Source organism: Sarcophilus harrisii, chromosome 1 (genome assembly GCF_902635505.1).
Source record: "Sarcophilus harrisii chromosome 1, mSarHar1.11, whole genome shotgun sequence".
NCBI classification, from domain to species: Eukaryota; Metazoa; Chordata; class Mammalia; order Dasyuromorphia; family Dasyuridae; genus Sarcophilus; species Sarcophilus harrisii.
The window spans coordinates 712,572,522-712,589,063 of record NC_045426.1 but is presented as its reverse complement, the minus strand read 5'-3'; the positions used below and the strand labels follow the sequence as shown (position 1 = coordinate 712,589,063).

Genomic DNA, 16,542 nt, shown 5'->3' with positions numbered 1-16,542 from the left:
GGCTTCCTTTAAATCCCAACTAAAATCTTATATTTTACATGAAGCCGTTCCCAATCCCTCTAAATTGTAGTGTATTTCCTCTGTTGATTATTTTTTTTTTATGTGAAATGTAATTTGCTTTGCATATGTTTGTTTATATATTGTCTTCCCCATTAGACGGCAAGTTCCTTGAGAGCAGGGACTGGTTTTTGACTAATTAAAAAAAGTCGGCTCAGTAAGGACTTATTAAGGGGCACATGTGGCAGGAACTAGGCCAGGCGCTGGATAGAGAGACAAAACCCAGAGAGACTCTGCCCTCAGAGAAATTACATGTTCCGAGAAGAGCATGATGAAGATGGACCTGAAGGGATCTCGTAGAAGGTGACTCTTGGGATAGAGAGGCAGGAGGGACGAGGAAGCGGATTCCAGGCGAGGGAATCAGCCTGGCTGGGCAAAGGCACAAGGGCTGGAGATGGCTTGTCAAGGTCACTTGCTGGTCAGCAGTCTGGCTGTCCTCCACACTACGTGAACTATGCCTGAAAAAATAAGGAATTATCTTTAAACCAGCTTAGGGAGGCTGAGGAGCAGGGAAGAGATAGCTGAAAGACCTGAGTTCAAACTGGCCTCAGATACTTACTGGCTATGTGATCCCAGGCAAGTTACTTGACCCTGTTTACCTCAGTTTTCTCATCTGTAAAATAAGCTAGAGAAGGAAGTAGCAGATCACTGCACTATCTCAGTCAGGAAAAAACCCAAATGGAGTCATAAAAGTTGGATATGATTGGAAAAAAACAACAACATGTAATTCTAGAGGCAATAGGGAGCTGCTGAAGGCTCTTGAGCAGGGCAGCCGCATGTTCAGGATCACACCTTTGTAAGATTATGTTGGCAGCTAGGAGGAGAATGGATTGGAGAAGAGGAGATTGGAGGCTAATTGGGGAGACCGATCAGGAAGCCATCATTATTGTCTAGGTGAGAATAAGAACCTTGATTAGGATGTTGGCAATTTTCTGGGTCTGGGTCTGCTGCCCGTTAAAGGCCAAGCTCCTGTTCCCAAAGTACTATCAAACTGTGTGTACTCTTTGACCCAGAGTGTCTCTACTGGGCCTGTATCCTAAAGAGATCTTAAAGGAGGGAAAGGGACCCACACATGCAAAAATACTCAGGAAAAAAGTGGCAAGGAACCGGAAATTGAGTGGCTGCCCATCACCTGGGGAAGGCTGAATAAGTTATAGGATATTATAGAATATTATTGTTCTGTAAGAAACGACCAGCAGGAGGATTTCAGAGAGGCCTGGAGAGACTTACACGAACTGATGCTGAGGGAAGTGAGCAGAACAAGAGAACATTGTATACACTGACAAGAAGATAACGAGATGACCAATTCTGATGGATGGGGCTCTTTTTAACAAGGAGGTGATTCAGACCAATAGACTTGTGATGGAGAGAGTCATCTGTTGGAATCCTAGTGTCAACTCAACTTGAAACAAGGTACTAAGTGGAACTGAGAAACAATGCTTGTGTTCACACCTGTACTCAATGGAGTTCACACGTTTGGGAGATTTCAGGATTTAGTATGAGATATTTGAATTCATACCTCCCTTGAAGTTCTTAGGGCCAGAGAGCACTCTGGGAGATAACCCATAATCCCATTCTCTCAGAGGAAGAGTTAACCTTTGGGAGATCATATATATAGAAGAAGCTCTTAGAGCTTCAGGAGAGTTACTTAGCAATATTCTTGGCAACCTTTGGGAGATCATATATATAGAAGCTCTTAGAGCTTCAGGAGAGTTACTTGGGAACATTCCCAGGGGTCAGAGAGGAGCACTCTGGGAGGAAGCCTACAAGCCCTCTCTTGAAGGCAAGAGAGATTCATTGCATCTTCCGCCTTGGTGCTGGCTGGAGGCTGAAGAAAGCAGAGGCAGAAGCCAAGGACAAAGCTGCAAGAGCTCTTGGAACCAAGCAGAAAGATAGGCCTCTAAGAAAAAGTAACTGGCTATTTTGGAAGGAGAAAATAAACATTTGCATTTTATCAGCTGGCTACATTTGGGAGTGATTAATATTTTTAACTGAAACTAAGGCTGCCTCCAGAAAACCTCCCCAAGAAACCCTTTCTCCCAAAGAGAACCGTTATTATTTTAAAGAAAAAGAACACCAGTCATCTGCACCCAGAGAAAGACTGTGGGGACTGAGTATGGGCCACAACATAGTAACTTCTCCTTTTGTTGATTTGCTTTCTTTTTTTTTCCTTTTTGAACTTATTTTTCTTGTAGAATATTTTAAATGTGGAAATATGGATAGAAAAATTGCACATATTTAACAAATATTGGGGAGGGAAGGAGGGAGGGACAAAAATTTGGAGCATGAGGTTTTACAAGGGTAAATGTTGAAAACTATCACTGCATTTTTTTTTGTTGTTGTTATTTTAAAGCTTTTTTTCAAAACACACACATGGATAATTTTCAACATTCACCCTTGCAAAACCTCGCGCTCCAAATTTTCCCCTCCTTTCCCCCAAACCCATCCTAGATGGCAAGTAATCCAAATAGGTTAAATCCAATATATGTATCTATATTTATATAGTAATTGTGCTGGACAAGAAAAAAAAATTGATCAAAAAATAAGAAAAAATGCAAGCAAACAATAACAAAAAGAGTGAAAATCCTACATTGTGATCCACACTCAGTCTTCGCTCTGGATGCAGATGACTCTCTGTCTCAAGAGCATTGATTGGAACTGGCCTCCATCATCTATCTCATTGTTGGGAAGAGTCACGTCCATCAGAGTTGATCATGGTATAATCTTATTTCTGTGTATATTTTGAAAAAAAAAAAACTATTTAAAAGAAGACCAAACTCAGAGTAACAGAAGCCATGCTGCAATGGATCATACCCATCGTGGATAGGACACCGGGCCAGGCCAAAGAAGATCCGATCCAGCCTCCAGCACTTACTAGCTGTGTGGTGCTGGGTAAGTCACTTCCCCTCTGTTTGCCTCAGTTTCCTCAACTGTAAAATGGGGATGATCATTTTCAAATGCCTCCACTCAATCATCTGACTTGGGAATGGACCCCAAAGCACCCAAGGCCAGAGGCAATACCAGCCAAGTCTGAAACGTGATGTCAGGTTTAGAGTTTGGGGAAGGAAGGAAGTTGGGACCAAGTGAGCATCAGTTCTTATATAGGGAGCGCTCTCCAAAGCAAAAAACGACATCCACTTTAACCTTTCTTAGCCACCTAGGCACCTGGGCACACCCTCCATAAATAAATATGAGCTAATCAGGGGAGGGTGAAACACTAATAGCTGGAACGTCAGGGAAGTCTTCCTGGAGGAGGTGGTGCCCGAGGGGAGTCCAGGAGAAGGATTCTGAGAAATCAGTAGAGAATGCGTTCCACCGCTAGTGGACACCTCGGGGCAAAGATCCACAAGTGGGAGATGGAATTTCAAATATGGGGATCGGCTCCTAGTCCAGTTTGACCAGAATGAAAAGTGGGCCGAGAGGAACAGGTCAAAATGGGCCTGGAAAGGTAGGTGGAACATGCCTGCCCTGCCCGCCTCCCACGCCTGTGCCGGGGAAGCTCCAGAGACTTTGGAAGGGCCTATCACTAGAAAACAGTGGGAAAACCAGCTTTGTCCCTTTGGGGGAGTTTTTGAAAATGTGGAGGGCTCAGCGCTACTTGAGATGTCCCAGAGAGCATCTGGGCTTCTGCTCTCCCCCACCTCTGACAAATCGGCTGGTGTCCAGGGTGTCCAGGGAAACACCTTTCTCCGTAGTGATCGTTTCAGTCATGTTCAACTCATTCTGACTCCATCTGGGGTTAGAGATACTGGAATAGTTTGCCATTTCCTTTTCCAGTTCATTTGACAGATGAGGAAACTGAGGCAAACAGGGGGGAGTGACTAGTTTAGGGTCTCTTAGCTAAGTGTCTGAATTTGAATTAAACAATCTTCCTGACTCCAGATCCATTGCTCTGGGAACTTCCTGATCTTAAGTGGGAGACACAAGGCCAGAAGAATAACGGTAGCAATAAACAGCAACAATTTAGGTGTATAAAATGCCTTTAGGTGGATAGTGCTAACATTATCCATTTGTATGGGTTATTTTCAAATGTTCTCTCGCTTAATTTTCTTTTTTTTTTTTTCTCTCATTTGATTTTCACAACAATCCTGGGATATCAGTCCTGTAATCATCCCCATTTGACAGATGAGGAAACTGAGGCAAACAGAATAAAATGACCTACCTGGGTCACACAGTGTTTGAGGTTACATTTGAACTCAGACTCATCACTCTACAGCTTAATTGTGTGAAGTGCCAGATGCATATTATTTCCACGGATAACGGTAACATTTATATGACACCCATTATGTGCCAGATGCTTTACAAATATTATATTTGATCCTCACAACCCCCTTAGGAAAGAGGTGCTTTACCCCATTACCAATTACAGATCATCCCCATTTTACAGATGAGGAAACTGAGGCAAACAGAATAAAATGACCTACCTGGGTCACACAGTGTTTGAGGTTACATTTGAACTCAGACTCATCACTCTACAGCTTAATTGTGTGAAGTGCCAGATGCATATTATTTCCACGGATAACGGTAACATTTATATGACACCCATTATGTGCCAGATGCTTTACAAATATTATATTTGATCCTCACAACCCCCTTAGGAAAGAGGTGCTTTACCCCATTACCAATTACAGATCATCCCCATTTTACAGTTGAGGAAACTGAGGCAAGCAGAGGGGAAGTGACTTACCCAGCACCACACAGCTAGTAAGCGCTTGAGGCTGGATTTGGATGCGGATCTTCCTCAGCCCGGCCCCGTGTTCCATCCACTGAGCTTCCTAGCTGCCCACAGTTACCCAGAGAGCACTAGGCTAGGACTTAGAAGACCTGGGTTTATGTTCCTACTCTAACATCTAGTGGGCAACTCAATGAGCCTGTGGTAACTCCCATCCCTCTGCCTTTTGGAAATGGTAATATGGAACCCCAGCTTTGGAAGGGCCTCTGAAAACATCTACCTCTACTTTATCTGAATAAGAATTTCCAACAAGTCCCCACTCGGGCTCTGTTTGAAGACAGGGAGCTCACTACCTCCCAAGATGGCCCCTTCGACACTTTTCGCTCCATTCATCTCAGGGATTTTGTGGGACAGAACATTCTGGGTCAACCCAAAAGCAGACCAATGATATCAGAAGACTAATAATGCATCCTTGCCACTTCTTGGCAGAGAGGTGGCAGACTAGAGACAGCAACAAACAGTCATTTGCCAATATGACCCATGGACCGGTTGGTTTTATTTGACTGGTCCAATTGTGGCCGATTCTCCGCGACCCCGTGTGGCATTTTCTTGGCAAATATTGGAATAATTTACCATGTCCTTGACCATTGGATTAATGGTAAAGAGATAAATTACTTGTCCAAGGTCACTAGTGTCTGAAGCCAGATTTGAACTCAGGTCCTCTTGACGCCAGGGCTGACGCTCTATCCACGATACCATCTAGTCGCAACTTTATAGTATTTCTCTGTTACAAGGGAGGGTTTCTCTTGGGGACTGAGGCTAAGTTATCAATGGCAGAATTATAAAAAAGAGAGCATCGATAAAACATACAAAGAAAGGGAAAAGTTCAGAGGCTTAAACTAGCAGGGCAATTTTGTTACCGTGTCAACTACAATATAAACATTCACTATGCAGCAAGTTCACAGTATCAGACATAATTCTTGTTTAGGGTCCTTGGATACTACAACATTTATGGTGGTTGACAAGTTCATCATCCCAAAGATTATGGGATTTTAATTTAGAATTGTAATTCTAAATACCCCTGGAACACAGTAAAAACGGGAGCTGGGGCTTCGGAGATCTCCTCTCCACAGGGGCCATCATCCATCGCTCTGGGGTAATGTTAAGTGGCACGGGGTCTGAGATCTCAGGCTGGAAGGGACCTCCAAGGTCATTTAGCTCAAACCCAGCCCAGAGAGAGGAAGAGATTTGTCCTGGGCTGTTCAGATAGTCAATGGAACTCAGAGCCTTTCCCCCAAATGCAAGTCTTTTCCACTGTCCTAGGCAATGACACAGAGGAAAACTGAACCCTAGCTGGGGCTTTGAGGCTATCAGGTGTGTCTTTGGGCCTCAGTTTCCCCATCTGGGAAAGGACGAGGTTGGCCCGGCTGGTTTCTGAGGCCCCTCCCAGACTGGCCGATCTATTATTCCAAGGCAAGTTCCCTCCCCAAAGGAGCAGTCTGTCTGTGTTGGGGAAAGCATCTCTGCCCCCTACTGGCAACTGGGTGACTCATGGGGGACGAATAGCCCTGACTCACGTGCTCTCCCTGCAGCTTCTGAATCTCCAAATCCAGCTCCCTTGGCTCTCTCTCTCTCTCTCTCTCTCTCTCTTTTTAAATTATAATAACTTTTTATTGACAGAACCTATGCCAGGGTAATTTTTTACAACCTTATCCCTTGCACTCACTTCTGTTCCCATTTTTCCCCTCCCTCCCTTCACCCCCTCCCCCAGATGGCGAGCAGTCCTATACATGTTAAATAGGTTACAGTATATCCTAGATACAATGTATATGTGCAGAACCGAACAGTTTTCTTGTTGCACAGGAAGAATTGGATTCAGAAAGTAAAAATAACCTGGGAAGAAAACAAACAGTTTACACTCATTTCCCAGTGTTTTTTTCTTTGGGTGTAGCTGCTTCTGTCCATCCTTGATCAATTGAAACCGAGTTAGATCTTCTCTTTGTGGAAGAAATCCACTTCCATCAGAATACATTCTCATACAGTATCGTTGTTGAGGTATATAATGATCTCGTGGTTCTGCTCATTTCCCTCAGCATCAGTTCATGTTAGTCTCTCCAAAACTCTCTGTATTCATCCTGCTGGTCATTTTCTACAGAACAAAAATATTCCATAACATTCATATAGCACAGTTTACTCAACCATTCTCCAATTGAGGGGCATCCATTCATTTTCCAATTTCTAGTCACCACAAACAGGGCTGCCACAGACATTTTGGCACATACAGGTCCCTTTCCCTTTTTTAGTATCTCTTTGGGGTATAAGCCCAGTAGTAACACTGCTGGGTCAAAGGGGATGCACAGTTTGATAACTTTTTGGGCATAGTTCCAGATTGCTCTCCAGAATGGCTGGATGTATTCACAATTCCACCAACAATGTATCAGTGTCCCAGTTTTCCCACATCCCCTCCAACATTCATCATTATTTTTTCCTGTCATTTTTACCTCGGCTCTCTTTTTGAGGAGAGAAAAGTCGTTCCAATGTTGGATTGCCTGCCATCTAGGGGAGGAGTTGGGGAGGAGGAAGGGAAAGTCTGAAACACAAGGCTGTGCAAGGGTCAGTGTTGTCAAATTATCCGCATATGGTGTGAAAATAAAAAGCTTTATTTAAAAAAAGAGTTAAGTCTCATAATAAGTTAGTATTTATATAACACCTACTGTGTGTCAGCTGCACAAAGTGACAGTGCCAAGTCTAGAGTCAGGGGACCCTGGGTAAGTCACTTACCATGCCTCAATTTCCTCAACTATAAAATGAGCTGGAGCAGGGAAGAACAAACCACTCTTAGTATTTTTACCAAGAAAACCCCTAACTGGATCAGAAACAACTAAACATGTGCCAGGCACTGGCACTACACTCAGTACTTTACAAATACTGTCTCACAACAACCCTGAGAGGCAGATGCGATTATTAGCCCTCGTTTTTTACAGCTGAGGAAACTGAGGCAGCAAAAGTTAAGTGACTTACCTGGAGTCACACAGCTACTCGTGTCTGAGGCTGGATTTGAACTCAGGTTCTCCTGATTCCAGATCTGACACTCTAGTCACCGAGGCTGTACCAACTACCTTTGGCTCTAAAGGTCTTTGGGGAGGGACACAGAATGCCAGCTCTGTTCCTTACTGTGTGACCTCACGTTAATCCTTTAAGCTTCCCTGGTCCTCAGTTTCCCCGAGATGGCTTCCGAGTCCCTTCCAGTGTGTGGAGCTATGAGTCTGGGACTAGGTGACCTCTGCAGCTCCTGCGGCTATGGTGTGTGTGTGCAGTGGTGGTGTTTCATTCGGAAAAGTGGGGTTAGTCTAGGAAGTCCAATCCCTGCCCTGACCCATACTGGCTGTATGACCTCGAGCGGTCACTTCACCTCTGCCAATTCCCAGAATCCCCAGCTCTGAGAACTGCAGGGACTTCAGGCCAGGGTATCGACCAACCGTGTGCCTTTGGGAACCTCAGCCTCCTCTTCTGCAAAATGAGGGAGTGGCTGAAATGACCTTCCCTCTCGGATAGTTTAACGGAGCTTTCATGTCTTTGCTGTTGTTCAGTCACGTCTGACTTCCCTGGACCTCGAGATTTTCTTGGGAAAGATCCTGAAGTGGTTTGTCATCTCTTTTTCTGGCTCATTTTGCAGATAAGAAAACTGAGGCAGCCGGTAAAGTGACTTGCCCGGGATCTTACAGCCAGTAAATATCTGAGACTGGATTTGAACTCAAGAAAAAAACATCTCCTGATGGCAGACCTGGCACAGTCTCTGTGCCAACCCCCCTCAGCTACCCTGATTTCTTTTTCCTTTCTTTCTTCCTTCCTCTTTCTCTCCTTCCCTCCCTCCCTCTCTCCCTTCCTTCCTTCCTCCCTCCCTCCCTCCCTCCCTCCCTCTCTTCCTTCCTTCCTTCCTTCCTTCCTTCCTTCCTTCCTTCCTTCCTTCCTTCCTTCCTTCCTTCCTTCCTTCCTTCCTTTCCTCCCCTCCCTCCCCCTCCCTTCCTTCCTTCCTTCCTTCCTTCCCCTTCCCTCCTCCTCCTTTCCTTCCTTTTCTTTCCTCCCTCCCTCCCTCCCTCCTTCCTCTAGGGCCTTTAAAGCCTTTCCCCCTTTTTCTTTTTTCTTCCCTCTTCCCCCCCCTTTCCTTTCTGGGGAAGGGGGGTTTTTTTAGTCCCAGCCTTTGGGAATATAGCTGTTTTTGTTCCCAAAGCCCCTGGGGACAAGGCCAAGGCCGGCCCCCACCTTTTGGGAAACCGGGGGCCCAGGGGATGCCAAGAATGGGCAGGCGGGTGCCGGGGAGCCGGGTTTGTCCTCAGTGCCCCCGGGGCCCCGGGGTTTTTGAGGGCGGACTGGGAGGACCTTGCCAACCCCTCGCCCCAGCCTGGTTGGGAAAATCCCGGGGGTGTCCAACCCTGCCCCCTGACCAAAGCCATGCCCGGCAGGTTTCCTTTCCTCAATGCCCTCCTCCTCTCTTGTTCCTTTTTGAAGGCGACTGGCCTTTCCCCCCCTGCAAGGGCTGGGGAAGAAAATAGACTCCCCCCAGCTTTAAAGCATTGGCCCTTTTCGCCCTCCCTGTCTCTTCCCTCCCCCTCCCTCTTGGCCTTTTTTCTGCCTTCCCCCCCCTCCTTTTCTCCCCTTTTCCCCCTTTCTCCCCCATCCTCTCTCTTCCCTTTCCCTCCTCCCCTTTGTTTCTCTTCCTTTCCTGCCCCCCCCCCCTTTTTCTCCCTCCTCCCCTCCTTCTCTGTTCTTCTCTTCTTTCTCTTCTCGCCCTGCTCTTCTGCTGTTCTCTCCTCCCGTCTTGTTTCTGTTGTCTTTTTCTCTGTCTACAAGGAAAAGTAGCAAAAGGGAGCGGGATTTGTTGTATGTTGGGAAGGCCGGGCGGGCCCTCCTTTGCCTCCCCTGGGGTTCCAAAACCTGGGGAAATGGCCCCTTTATCCCCTGGAAAACCTCAGGGTTTGCTTCCTTTGGTGACTGACTGGGCCCCCCTTCCCCCTCCCCGGTTTGTTCGCCCCTGGGACATGGGGGGGCGGCGCGCGGCCCCCGTTGCTAGGGGTTTCCAGTCCCGGCCCCGGGGAAGGGTCACCCAAATTTTGCGTTCCTTGGCCCTGGGGCCCTGGTGAAGGCCCCAAATGGGGGGGGGGCTGGAGGGCGGGCCGCCTCCTCCCCGGATGACTCGGTCTCCTCCTCTCTCCGGGCCTCGGTCCCCCCCTTCCCCGCAAATGCAGCGGTTGGCCGGGGCGCTCGGCTTGCCGGAACCCAGGGCCCTGGGGCCCCCATGCCGTGCGGAGCCCCATCCTCAAGGACCGCATCTCCGGGCCGGCCGGGGGGGAGGGGGCGACGGCCCGAGGGGCGCGGTTGGGGCGCGGGCCGGGGGCGGTTAAGCGAGGGTGGGGCGCCCGGCGGGGGCGGGGCGTCGGCCGGCCGGCGGGGAGGTAACCCAGGGGCCAGGCTGAGCTGAGCGGGGCAGGGGGTGGGGGCACCTGACCAGGACACCCGAGCCCGCCGGGGCCGCTACTGCCCAAGAAACCGGAGGCCAAGGGCCCGGCCGTTCCCTGGAGGAAGGCGGCGGGAGCTGGAGGCCGTGCGCGCCGAGCTGGGGGCAGGGGCCCGTCGCACGGGGGGGCGCTTGGGGGCCCGGGGAGGAGGCCGGCAGCGGGGCGCCACGTGGCCGACCAGCTGGCTCCCCGGGGATGCAGGAGTGGGGAGCTGCGGCAGCTGCAGGAGGCCGTGCTGGGGCGGACGCCGGATCCCCGCTGCCGCGCGGGGGAGGCCGAGCTGCGCCAGCTGCAGCAGCTGCTGCACAAGGAGCGGGACTGCGCCGTGCGCCAGGCGCGGGAGCTGCAGCGCCAGCTGGCCGAGGAGCGCTGGCCGCGGCCTGCGGCCCCGGGCCCGTGGGGGGTCCGGCCGCGGCGGCCCGGGGCCGGGAGTGCCGCGCAAGCGCGGACGTGCGGCCAAGTGCGGGAGCGGACGGCGAGCAGGCCGCCCGCATCCGCCACCTGCAGGCCGCGCTGAACCGGCCTCTTCCCGACATCTTGGAGAACTTCCACTGGGACCCGGCCTCGGTGCTCTCGGCCCGGCCCCCGCGGCCTCACCCCGCCCGAGCCCGCCGCCGCCACCGCCGCCGCCGCCGCCGCCATCGTCGCCGTCCACTTCCAGGCCGCGGGCGCCGGGGAGCTGCCGACCCCGGGCGTGGCGGAGCTGCCCACCACGGGCGCCGGGGAGATGCCGGCCTCCAGAGCCGCGGCGGCCGCCACCATCGCCGCCATCACCACCACCGCGCCCGCCGCCCCCGCCCCCGCTCTCAGCCCGCCGGGGCCGCTCCTCCCGCCTCCCCGGCCGCCGCCCCGCCGCCGCCCGCCCGGCTTCCCGCCGGCCGGCCGCGCTCCCTGGACAGCCTGTGCACGCCGCGCCCCGCCCACCGCCTCCTCCGGCCCCCGCCCACCGCCCGCTCCTCCCGCCCTGGAGGCGCCCGGCGGCGGTCGCCGCGCCGGGTCCCGCTGGACCCGCCCCCACCCCGCGGGCCTGCCTCCCCGGGCGGCCCCGGACAGCCTGGGCACCGGGGAGGTCCGGGGGCGGCCGCCCGCCCGCGACCTCCCCGCGCTGGTGGGCCGGGCCCCACCCGAGGGGCGGCCTGCAGCCCCGCCCGGGGCGGGGGGCGGGCCGAGGCCCGCGGGCGTCTCGGCCTCCCCGGGGCCTGGCCCGGGGCGCCCCCCAGGGACCGGGAAGGAACCGGGGCTGGCCGGGGCCCAGCCTGGCCAAACTGCCCGGCCTCCGGAGGAGAAAGCCAGTCCCCCGGGCTTCCCCGACTCCAGCGAGAAGGTGCGGCCTGGGAAGCGCCCGAAAGGCGCCGCCCGCCAGGCGCCTGGAGGAGCGCGCCCGCAAGCTGCAGGAGACCCCCTCCGGGGCCCGGCCCGGGCCCCGGGGGAAACGGGGCCAGCCTGGGCTGTGCCGCCGGCCCAGGCCCAGGGCCAAGGACCTGCGGAAGGACCAGCGGGCGCTGTGGGGCCGGCCGGGTCGGGGACCTAGGCAGGGTGCGACCTGCAGGCCCGCGTGGCCTCCTGCCAGGGCCAGTGGCTCAACGTCACCGACTTCGACCAGCTCCTCCGCGAGTCCCAGAAGGAGGTGCTGCGGCTGCAGAGGCAGGTCACCCTGCAGACCTTCAGGGGCCCCGCGGCCCAGAGGGCCGCCTCCCCGCCCCCGGGCGCCCCGCTCCAGGAGCCCGGGCCGGACGAAGCGGCCGAGGCCCAGGAGCTGAAGCTCCAGCTGCAGGCGCTGGAGCAGAGCCTCAGCGAGAGGCAGAAGTGCTGCGAGAGCCTCGAGCTGGACGTGGACAAGGCCCAGCAGAGAGTCCAGGAGGCCGAGGGCCGCCTGCACCAGGTGCTGAGCGAGAACAGCTGGCTGGCGCAGGAGAACAGCAGGCTCCAGGAGCGGGCGCAGTGGCTGGAGAAGGTGGGCTCGGAGAACAGCGAGATGCGGGGCAAGCTGGAGCTGCTGACGGAGGAGCGGGACTCGGCCGCGCTGCTGAGCAGCCAGCTGCAGCAGCAGGCCAGCCAGAGCGAGGCCGGCCGCCAACAGCTGCAGAAGGAGCTGCGCGAGGCCCTGGGCGCGCTGGCCGCCCAGCGCGGAGAGGTGCAGAGGCTGCAGCAGGAGCGCGAGCAGATGCAGAGGGAGCACCAGGAGGCCGTGCAGACGCTGGAGGCCCACATCCGAGAGCTCGAGCTGCCCCGCTCCCACCACGCCCACGACTCCAAGCCGGCGCAGCTGTTCCGGGGGAAGTGGGCCAAGAAAGCCACCTGCCTCCCGGAGGGCCCCGGCCTCCCTGACGCCAGGACGCCGGCCAAGAAAGCCAGCCCCCAGGCCGGCGCCTCCGAGGCTGCCTCGCCGCAGCTCGGCCTTCAGGCTCCCGAGGCGGAGGACTCCGAAGCGGACGGCCTCCCCCGCCCCCCCGAGCCGGCGGCCCCCAGGGGCCCCCACGGCCAGGACGCTCAGGGCCCTGCGAAACTCAAGATTTTCCTAGCCCGCTACAACTACGACCCGTTCGCCGGGCCCAACGACCAGCCCGAGGCCGAGCTGCCCCTGACCGCGGGCGACTACATCTACATCTTCGGGGACATGGACGAGGACGGCTTCTACGCCGGGGAGCTGATGGATGGCCAGAGGGGCCTGGTCCCCTCCAACCTGGTGGAGCAGATTTCCGACGGTGAGATCCTGAGTTTCCAGCCTCCGGAGGGTAGTGATTCCTGCCCGGACTCCTCCCAGGAAGGGAAATCGCCCAGTGAAAGTTCCAGTCCTGAGGGAAAAGCCAGCGATTCCCCCGAGGAGGCCCCGGGCTGCGGCGCGCCCACCAGGAAAGCCGACGGCGCGGAGGAGGCCTTGGACTTCTCCGGGCCGCCCTGCTCCCCCAAACTGACTCTGATCCAGCAGCTGCCCCGGGGGGTGGTGGTGGACTGGGAGGCCCCCTTCGCCCCCCACCCGTTCGGGGCCACGCGGGGCTACAACGTCTACGTGGACAACGAACTGAGGCAGAACATCCGGGCCGGGGCCCAGACCCGGGCCACCATTGACAACCTGGACCTGAAGACCAGGGCCTACCGCATCTCGGTGCAGAGCGTGCTGGAGCGGGGCTGCTCCAACCGGCTGCAGTGCTCCTTCCTGGTGGGCCGCGGCTTCTGCTCCGCCCCGACGCAGCTGAGGCTGCGCAGTCTCACCGCCACGTCGGCCGAGATCAGCTGGCTCTACAGCAACAGCAGCTACCCGCACATGGTCTACCTCAACGAGCAGGAGCACAACCTCACCAAGGCGGGCGTCTGCCGCTACACCTTCCAGAACCTGCAGCCCAGCACCAGCTACTGCGCTCACGTGGAGGCGCGGCCCCTCGGGGACGCGGCCAAGAAGCCCTGGGAGGAGACGTCCTCCTCCATCGCCTTCACCACCCCGTGGGCCGGCCCGCCCGACCCCCCGCTCGACGTCCTGGTGGAAGGCCACACCTCCCCGGGCGCTCTGCTGGTCAGCTGGATCCCCGTGACCATCGATTCGGCCGGGACCTCCAACGGAGTCCCCGTGGCGGGCTACGCCGTGTACGCGGGCGGGCAGAAAGTGGCCGAAGTGCCCTCCCCCACGGCGGGGAACGTGGTGGTGGAGCTGGCCCAGCTCCCGCATCAAAAGCTTTCCCAAGAGATCTCCGTGAGAACCATGTCTCATTACGGCGAGTCCCTGGACTCGGTGCCCGCGCACATCCCAGGGGACTGGCTGAAGCAGTGCGGCCTCGCCAGGTCGGCCCAGAGCTTCCCCGTCAATCACACGGGCGCCGAGCCGGCCCACCCCCAGCTGCAGGCCCCGCCCAGAGCCCCCGCCTCCCAGGAGAAGGCCGTTCCGTCCGCCTTCGGCCTCAAGACCGGCTGCGGGAGAGCCAAAGCTGCCGCTTCCGACGGCTTCCCGGAAGACGGCTTCCAGAGGAGAGTCCCAAAGCTTTCAGACGGAGGGCCGCCGGGCCCGGGGGACGTCCCCCCGGGGCCCGCGGAAGCCTATGCCCTGAGCCTCCTGCCTTCCGGCCGGAAGGAGACCCACAGGCCCAAGACCCCCAAGGACGGCAGGTTCGGCGGCCCCCGGCATCCCTCCGACGGCCAGGTGATTGGGGTGGAAGAGCAGAATGCTAGAAAGGTCATCTCTAGATGGAACCTGATTCAGGAATTGCTGGAGACCACCGAGATCTGCCGGGAGAGCAGTCCCGGCGGGAAGACGCCGAGGATCAGGCCCGAAGGTCAGCCGCAGGAGGCCCCTGCTGATCGCAGCCACGTGGTGGACCTGGCCAGGCTGGAGGAAGAGGACCAGTACGGGAACATGTGGGGGACCAGGAGACCCGGCCAAAAGAAGGAGTTCAGGCTCCAGAAGGGCCAGGGCAGGCCCGTGGGGCTGCAGAAAGAGGCCCCCTGCCGAGAGCCCGGCACCTTGTTATATCAGGCCCCCTCGGGGAGGATGAACAAGATCCTGAAAGCCAGCCCCATGGTGCCGGCCGCGGGGCCGTGGTTCAGGGCCCCGGGAGGCAGCCCCCTGAAAGGAAAGGCCGCCAGTGACCCCCTGCGAGTGTTTGTGGCCCTCTGGGACTACGACCCCCAGCTGATGTCCCCCAACCCAGAGGCTGCTGAGGAAGAGCTTGCCTTCCATCGGGGCCAGCTCCTGAAGGTCTGGGGGGATCTGGACCCAGACGGATTCTACCACGGAGAGTGCTGCGGCCGAATGGGCTACATCCCCGGGGACATGGTGTCCGAAGTGCAGGTGGAGGGCAGCGATGTGCTCAAGCAGCTCCTGCGCCAAGGCCTCCTGCCCCACGAGGTGTCGCTGGACAACCTCCTGGAGCTCTCTACACAGCCACACAGCCCCAAGAAGAGCTTCTCCGTGGCAAGAGGGGCCCCCCAGCGAGCCCAGTTCTGGCACCCGCAGACCATGGTGGCCGCCTTCGACTACCGGCCCCGGAAGGGCTCCAGCCTGAGCTTAACTGAGGAGCTGACCCTGAGCGCTGGCGACGTGGTCACCGTGCTGGGCTCCGTGGATGACAACGGCTTCTTCTACGGGGAGCTCAATGGGCAGAGGGGCCTGGTCCCGTCCAACCTGCTGAAGACCCCAGCGCTGAATGCAGAGTAACAGGCCCCCACAGACCTGGTCCTGGCCCCCCCCCCCCTTAGTCCAGAACGTGCTGGCCAGCTGCCCAGGCCTACAGCACAATGACAGTCACGATATCTATAAAAAAAAAACAAACCCAAAAAACCAAAACCTTTTTTCCTCGATAGAGACTATAGGATTGTAATCATTCAAAGCCCCTTACCTCTGAGAACATGGTTTAAAACCTGGCTTCAGGTAATTAAAAGCAACAAAGAACAACCAAAACTAGAGTGCCCCTCAGCATGGTTATTCTGGGGGCGTCCCACTAAGGGGCGCCTCATTCGGTTGATTTGGGGAATTCCCTCCGCAGAAGCAAAAGGCAGCTCTTCTGCAACTCAGCAGAGCCGTCCTAGGGTCCCAACGGGGGCCTTGCCTAGGCCGGCCCAGCTACTAAAGGATAGAGACTGGATTTGAACTTGGGGGGGGCCCGTGACTCCCGAGGCCCCTCCGAGCTATCCACTACCCCTCTTGGCTAATGAAGACTGGAAAGTATTAGAGTGGGCTGGCCCTGGCAGTTTGGAACTTGCTAAGGTCGATCACAAGAGCAGATTAGAACAGGGACAGGACTAAACTGGGGGCGCTCCACCTGGACAGGTCTCCCTTCCTGGGAGTGGAGACCACCGCTGGGGTGCTTTGAACAGGGACACTGATCAGTAATTGGGTCCCCTCCGGGATTGAAGGTTAAAAAACAGCATTTGAACTCCAGTTCTCCCACATCCCTCCATTGGGCCATGATCCCCTTTGTGGCCGTTCAAAGTGCAGCCCGTATAAGCCCTAGGGTTTTTTTCCCCAACTCCCACTACAGTAGGAATAAGTTGCACACCCAGGATATAATGTCTCTCCCCTGGAGTTCTTGGGATACCTCTGGGAGTCTGGCTTCTCTATCAACTCAAGCCCCTATTCCAATGTTTTCTCCCCAATATCAGTTTCCCAGCATCCCAGTTTCACTTAATCAATTAACATCAAATTCATTTTTCCAAAGGGCTATTTCCTGAGACAACATAGCAAGAAGAGAAGCACAGATATAATTCTCTCTACCCCCCCCCAGGGATCCTGTTCCTAGTTAGTCCTTGGGGAGATTTTACTTAACTTGAAAGCAGTTCCGAGAAAGCCTTCATCCTTTCAAATCCAGT

General features: G+C 55.4%; 1 protein-coding gene across 1 annotated transcript; it reads left to right on the top strand.

Moving 5' to 3' along the window:
• The first annotated feature begins 7,956 nt into the window (after positions 1-7,956).
• On the top strand, positions 7,957-15,634 carry LOC100913298 (RIMS-binding protein 2-like). The gene is given in 5 exon segments (XM_031949103.1): positions 7,957-8,032; positions 10,239-10,709; positions 10,712-10,838; positions 10,840-11,569; positions 11,777-15,634. Coding segments are annotated over 5 exon segments (5,019 nt in total). The 3' UTR covers positions 15,392-15,634.
• The last annotated feature ends 908 nt before the right edge of the window (positions 15,635-16,542 follow it).